General features: G+C 50.7%; 1 protein-coding gene across 1 annotated transcript in view; it reads right to left on the bottom strand.

Annotated features, from left to right (window-relative positions):
• The window catches only part of MYH7B (myosin heavy chain 7B), a 23,401-nt gene extending 18,829 nt beyond the window's left edge, over positions 1-4,572 (bottom strand). Inside the window, exons 1-6 of the mRNA XM_012804143.2 lie at positions 4,467-4,572; positions 2,799-2,905; positions 2,496-2,639; positions 2,024-2,180; positions 1,758-1,785; positions 673-769 (exon numbers count right to left, since the gene is read on the bottom strand). Of these exons, the coding sequence (XP_012659597.1) occupies positions 673-769; positions 1,758-1,785; positions 2,024-2,180; positions 2,496-2,639; positions 2,799-2,905; positions 4,467-4,557 (624 nt within the window). The 5' untranslated portion in view covers positions 4,558-4,572. The remainder of the gene's footprint in view (positions 1-672; positions 770-1,757; positions 1,786-2,023; positions 2,181-2,495; positions 2,640-2,798; positions 2,906-4,466) is intronic.
• Between the last annotated feature and the right edge of the window lie 2,672 nt (positions 4,573-7,244).

Genomic DNA, 7,244 nt, shown 5'->3' with positions numbered 1-7,244 from the left:
GGGGGGGGGGGGGGGGAGGCCTTGGGCTTCTGGAAAGAAAAGAAGCTCCTTTGGGGGTAGCCACAGAGCCCTGAACAGCTGGCCCTTAGGCTAGAAATAGAATGTTGTACCTCAAAAACAAAAACAAAATTTAAAAAACTGTGCCCCTATTGTTTGGAAATTTTCTAAAAACTATACAGAAATTATAGGGCGCAAAATTGCCCCACCAACCCAGTTGTTGAAAATGCCAGTGCCTTCTGCTCTGGCCAGTCTCTGTGGCCAGAGACGGCTCCTGATTGGCAGCAGGTAACTGTCTTTGGTGCATGAAAACTAAGAAAACAATCACTTCTTAGTAAAAGCAGCCTGTCTATTTAATAGTATACTCTTTCAAAATATAAAGTCACAATGGAAAAAAGTTTAAGAGTAGTGATGTGGTCCCACCCCTCTCTGTTGGAGACAGGAACATTGAGGAAGGCTCAGAACTGAGGTACACAGTACGTCAGAGGTGGCCACAGCCTTTCTGGTCAAGCCTTGCTCCGGCCAGAGTCCCCCAGCAGGGTGGGAGGCTCAGGCAGGGCTGGGGAGTAAAATTTTTAAAAAGAAAAAGAAGAAAAAAAAAAAAAAAGAGGGGAAGAAAGAAAAGAAAAACAGCGAGAAGCAGTGGGGGGCGGTGCCCGAGTGGGCAAGTCTTACGGCCTTCTTGCCTGGCCCGTCTCCCAGGGCAGCGACGATGGCAAAGTACTGAATGACCCTCTTGGTGTTAACCGTCTTACCGGCCCCCGACTCTCCGCTTGGACGACACAAACATGAGTCACCAATGCCCGTCTGGCCTAATTCCCCTCAACCCCCAATACCCCACCCCTCAAGCAGAATCCCCTTTTTCCCCTTCCTCTCAACTCAGGATCCCCAACTCAAAACACCCAGGGAGAGATCAACCCTGAGAGGTGTTGAGTTGTTTACAAAGCAAGCCAGGGTAGCCCACCGTCCCTGTGAGATAACACACACGATCATGCCACTGTTTGCTGAGCACGTAGTGTCAGGCTCTGGCCAAGTACTCTTCCTCCATTGGCTCAGTTAAGCCCCAGAAACCGTTAACATCTCCATTTTATGGATAATGAAATGGATCTCCAACATTCTGTGAGTGACTGTCCCTGCTGTGCCAGGTACTGACTGACAACTTTGTGTGGTAGGTAGTTTTGTTTTGGTTTTATTAGTGAGGCTCAGTTACCCAAGAACATACACTGGGGAGTGGAAACATGAGAACATGAACTCAGGTTTATCTGTTAAAAGCCTTTGCTTGCTCTCTCTCTCTCACACACACACACACACACATCCGTGCTGGCTTGGCTGGGCATAACCTGGCATGTAAGAACTCTACCATTTTCCAATGGAGCTAATGGAAGGATCAGAGATAGATCCAATGTAAAGAGATGGTGAAGAGGAGGAAGGGGAAGGGAATCTCCCATCAGTCCTTGACCCAGAATTAGAATTTCCCAAAAGATCAGGTGCATGATTCCAGGCCCAGGGGAAGAGGGGGTGTCTAAGCTGGTGACCACTCTGGTGCTTGAGCATCCATCCCTGCCCCTGACCCCAAAATACATCTGCCCGAATGGGGCAGGCCTCAGGCCTGATTTAGCTTCAGCAGGGACGCTAGCTATAGGTGGTAAAAGCCCTGCCCTGAGCACTTTTGAGTCAATAACGGGAAAAGGTTTTGTTCCTGCCCTCCTGCTGCTAGATGGCCAGCATTTCCTACCCCACCGGTGCTTCACCACACTCACGTGATCAGCATGGACTGGTTCTCTCGGTCTGGAGGAAGGGGAGGGGATAGAGAAGTCAGCAAGTGAAGGATCAGCCACACGTGGAACAACCCCTTGGGTGTCTTGGCCCTGGAGCAATCCCCACCACCACCACCCAGGGCCAGAAATGGGAAGGCCAGCTCCCACGTTAAGAGACAGAATGGCTGCTCTAGAGTGTTCAGCAGCATCCAAAGGAGGGCGTGTAAGTGGAGGGACAGGTTGGGGAGCGAAGCGGAGGTGGCCCTTACTGCGCAGCATGTCGTTGTAGGCGTTATCTGCCACCGCATATATATGAGGCGGGGCCTCAGAGCGGCGCTTTCCTTTGTAAGCGGCCACTACGGCGGCAGTGTAGACCGGGAGCCATTTGTAGGGATTGATGGTGACACAGAAGAGGCCTGAGTAGGTCTGAGGAAAGAGTATATCAGTTGGGTTTTTTTGGTGGGCCTCCAAGTTCCCATCCCAGGCTTCAGTCTTTACAACACCATGACCCCTGCAATATTCCTCTAGGAGCCACTTGACTTGCCATGCCACACCCTCTGTGGCTGTCCTGGCCTCATCCCTTACTTCTGCCACCAGCCCGCGGCCCCACCTTCAAAGCCCCATAGCTGAGGGGCTTGGCCCATGCTGGCCCTGCTCCTGCCACTCACAGCCACGCCCCACCGCTATGGCCCCGCCTCTGGCCCCGCCCAACCCCGCTCAAACCGCGAGGGCAAGGCTCACATAGATCATCCAGCGAGCGTAACGCTGGCGCAGATTGTGCAGCACGGCGGCCTCGTTCAGGTGTGTCATCATGGACATGTCCTCCAGTAGGTCGAAGCGGGGTGGGTTCATGGACTGCAGCTCGCTTTCGCGCACCATCAGCACCTACCAGAGAGGCTGGCTGGGTCACGTAGTGAATAGGAAGGACTTCACCTCTCACCCCCACTCACACACTCCCAGACCCCCTTCCTCCAGAGTGTGGAACCTGGTGGCCAGAAGCCCCCAGGGGCAGAGGCGCTAATCTCAGGAAAGAGGGAGCTGAACCTTCTGGTCTTTGGTCTCCACGGTGACTTTGCCCCCCAGAGCCTCAGACTTGACCTCGGCCTCCACGTAGGCGTCCTGTTCATCCGGCACCCAGACTCGCTTCTTTCCTGAGTTACAGAGAGACCATGGGACTTTGAGAGGGGCTGAGACACCTCCAGGGGTCTGGACAGCTGGGGCTCCTAAGCCCTGTTTGTGGTGCTGTGCCCCCCTCAGTAGGCCTCTGCCACGACACAGGAGTCCCAGTGAAGAATCCTCTCAATCCATGACCCTGGAAGGGCAGAGGAGGAAGGGTCCCTAGAGATAGCCTTAATGATTCCCTCATTGGAGTAACAGTCCAGATTACACATTTGGGTCCAGATCCCTGCTTGGGCCATATTTGCCCTGTGATCTCAGGAACATCATTCTCTCTGGGCCTATTCTGTCAAATGCAGAGCATTACGGGAGTCTCCTTAGGTCTCAAATCAAGCAGCCCCTCAACATCAGGCACATAGTTCTTTGGGAGGCCCTGCCCCCCCTATTTCACAGAAGATCAAACCCAGGCCTCCCAATTTGTTTTTTGTTTTTGTCTCACTCTGTTCCCCAGGCTAGAGTGCTGTGGCCTCAGTAGCTCACAGCAACTTCAAACTCCTGGGTTCAAACAATCCTCCTACCTCAGCTTCCTAAGCTCAGACTACAGGCACCTACCACTAGGCCCAGCTAACTTTTCCATTTTTAGTAGAGACCATTGTCTCACTCTTGCTCAGGCTGATCTCAAACTTCTGAGCTCAAAAGATCCTCCCGCCTTAGACACCCAGAGTGCTAGGATTACAGGAGTGAGCTACCACACCTGGCTCAGGCCTCTTAATTTTGTGTCCTGTGCTCTTTCCTGCCTGGCCAGCTGACCCCAGAGTCCAGATTCCAGGATAGTTAAAAGCATGGACTCAGGCTGCAGATCACCAGGTTCTATTCCCTGCTCTGCCAAGTGTCTCAGTCAGGACCACCTACATAACTTGCAGACCTTAATACAAAATGATAACGTGGGTCTCCTTGTTAAAAACTTATTAAAATTTCAAAGTGGCAACAGCAGAGCATTAAATCAAGCACAATGCCCTTCTAAGCTGGTGCCCTGTGCACTTGCAGAGGTTGTACCTGTATGAAGCTAGGCCTGGCCCTGGTCCCCACCTCCCCAGGCTGCTGAGTTGATGCACGGAAAGTCATCTGCTCTGAGCCTGGCACACAAAAAGCACTTGATACACACTGCCTATTGTTATTATTGTCCTGTGAGCAAAGCAGGTCATAAATAGCACAGCCTTTATTCCTGCCCCTAATAAACAGTGGCTTTAGCTCTGTGGAAGGCACTAAAAATAACCCCAGCACAGGTCTTGTGGACATGTGGAGGCAGCCTGCACATGTGGATCAGTCTCATCTCAGAAGTGTCAGGCTCCAGCCTGAGTCCTCAGAGACTGCATATCTAGGAGGTAGGTCGTATTATCCCATTTAACAGAGGAACAAACCAAGGCTTATGCACAGAACCAGTATAACACACAGGGTCCCTGGGATTTTAGCCTCCAGTCCACGGCTAAAACTGTCAGGCCCTTTGGCCCTAAGCTGAGAGCCACCTTTCCCCACCCCTGGTCTGAGCCTTTAAGAACTTCTGAGGATATTCTTCTCCCCTCTGCCCTCACTTACCATCCCATGGGACAGTGTGCACCTTCATTAACTCCTGGTAGCCCTGGCGGAGGTAGCGGGCTGACTCTCCAAGTTCACTCACATCCATCATGGTGGTGGCACTGAGAGGTGGAGGAGGAGAGGCTGGAAGTCTTGGAGGTTCAAGGTGACCCAAGGCAGCAGGCACTGGAAGATGGCAGTGATGAGAGGACTGTAGAGCTGGGGGATGCAAACGGGGTATGATCCTCCAACCCCCAAGACTAGATACTAAGTAACTCCTCTGGACTCCCCACCTCTGCCTCCCTGGGTGAGCGCCCAGCACACACACCCTCAGACACCACAGCATCCTTCTCTACAGGTGCAGAAGACTCCTGTCCACCCATAGGCACGCTTACCCACCATCCGGCCTCCTGCCCTCCCTCCAGCTCCAGCCCCAGCCCTGATTTACCCACCTCAGTAGCACGGTGAGGACAGGGAGCTGTGCTACCCCTTTTATTGCCACAGTCAAGGTCAGCAGAGGAGAGCTATGTCAGCAATCTCCACGTGTCACAGCCCCCCCAGCCTGGCCACAGGACACAAAAGGCAAATTCCCTTTTATCTCCACAGCACGGTCCCTGGGCTATTTTTACCTCCCATTGTCAGGGGATCACAAAGGCAGAGAGAGACACTCCACTGAGAGACAGAGAGGCTGGGAATCAGAAACTGATGGGGCGGGGACAAGGTAGTGAGAGATTTGGTAAGACTGAGGAGCTCAGAAAGAGAAACTGAGCCACAGAGAGTCTGATAGGCCCAGAAAAATACCCACACCCCCAGAAACAGAGAGCAGGCAGGCTCTCTGGGGCCACAGAATGCCCTCTGGGGCCATCTAGTCCAACCCTCTTTATATGCCAGGGAACGCACTGGCCAGTCTTACAGCAAGCAATGGCAGAGACCAGGTCAAGAAGAGAAGCCAGGAGGCGAAGGCATTCCTCTCCAGCACCTGGACATTCTCTCTTTTTCCCGTTCCCCTATCCCCATCTCTCTGAAGGCTCCCTGGGAAAGTCATCCATGAAGAAAACCGGACCTGGGATCATGGAATAAAGGAATGATTTGGCTGAAGCAGGAACAAATCAAGGATATTTGAGCCAGTTAAGACCCCCTCCATATTCTGGCATTCAAGATCCACAGGAAGCCAACCTCCTGCAGCCCCCTCTCAACAGGGGCGGGGGCAGTGGCACTCAGTGTGCCTGATACAGGCTTCAGAATGTGTCATGGCACTTCCAGGCTCTCCTGTCCATCACCTCAGTCAAGCCTCAGTGACGCCATAGAATTTTTAAAGCAGAGAATGAAAGGATCGAAGAATTGAACTGTAGGCACTGGACATATAGAACTAGAGTTTCAGAGCCAAGATTCCAACCAGGAACGACACAGAGAAATCCTATGTAAGATGGACCACCAATTCCAAATACATGGATATGCTGGATAAAATATATAGAAATCATTTTATCTTTTATTTTTATTTTTTGGGAAAGATAGTGTCTCACTCTGTTGCCCTGAGTAGACTGCAGTGGTGTCATTATAGCTCACAACAACCTCAAACTCTTGGGATCAAGAGATTCTCTTGCCTCAGCCTCCTGAATAGCCAAGGCTACAGATGCCCACCACCACATCCAGCTAGTTTTTCTATTTTTAGTAGAGACAGGGTCTCGCTCTTGCTCAGGCTGGTCTTGAACTCCTGAGCTCAAGTGATCCACCTGCCTTAGCCTTCCAGACTGCTAGGATTATAGGTGTGAGCCCCCATACCCAGCCTCTATTTTTTTCTTAGTAGAAATGGAGTCTCACTTTTGTTAAGACTGGTCTCCCACTCCTAAACTCAAGTGATCCTCCCACCTCAGCCTTCCAGAGTGCTAGGATTACTAATGTAAGCCACTGTGCCCAGCCTGCAGAAATAATTTTAAAGATACAGGCAAAAGTACCCTATGATGATGGAAGTAGAAAGAAGAGTGGTTCTTTTAGGGAGGGTAATGACTGGAGAGGCACAAGAGAGCCTTTGAGATGCAGGAAATGCTCTAGTGACACTGAACTGCATGGTGGTCACACAGGTGTATTCACTTTGTAAAACAAGTCAAGTTGGGCATTTAAGATGCATGTACCTGGGCGGCACCTATGGCTCAAGGAGTAGGGCACTGGCCCCATATACCAGGTGCAGCGGGTTCAAGCCCGGCCCCACCCCAAAAAACTGCAAAAAAAAAAAAGCGAGAGAGATATATGCACCTTACTGTTTGTATATCACATGAAAACTTTAAAATCTTTATTAAATCATAGCTGTGTATATTAATGTAATCACAGGGTACAATTTGAAATATTTTCATCAAACTGGTTAACATAGTCTTCACAGCATTTTCTTAGTTATTGTGTTTAGACATTTATATTCTACACCTAGTAAATTTCACATGTACCCATGAAAACTTCTTTTAAAATACATTGCCTGGCAGCACTCATAGCTCAATAGATAGGGCGCCAGCCACATACACTGAGGCTGGCAGGTTCGAACCTGGCCTGGGCCAGCTAAAACAACAATGAAAACTGCAACCAAAAAATAGCCAGGTGTTGTGGCAGGTGCCTGTAGTCCCAGCTACTTGGGAGGCTGAGGCAAGAGAATCACTTAAGCCCAGGAGTTTGAGGTTGCTGTGAGCTGTGACCCCATACCTCTCTACCCAGGGCAATAGCTTGAGACTCTGTCTCAAAATAAATAAATAAATAAAATTTTTTAAAAAATAGGCTCAGCGCCTATAGCTCAACTCGCTAAGGCGCCAGCCA

The sequence above is a fragment of the Otolemur garnettii genome, unplaced genomic scaffold, assembly GCF_000181295.1.
Source record: "Otolemur garnettii isolate 467f Iridium unplaced genomic scaffold, OtoGar3 scaffold00025, whole genome shotgun sequence".
NCBI classification, from domain to species: Eukaryota; Metazoa; Chordata; class Mammalia; order Primates; family Galagidae; genus Otolemur; species Otolemur garnettii.
The sequence above is the reverse complement of the archived record's forward strand: the minus strand, read 5'-3'. Positions and strand labels throughout refer to the sequence as shown.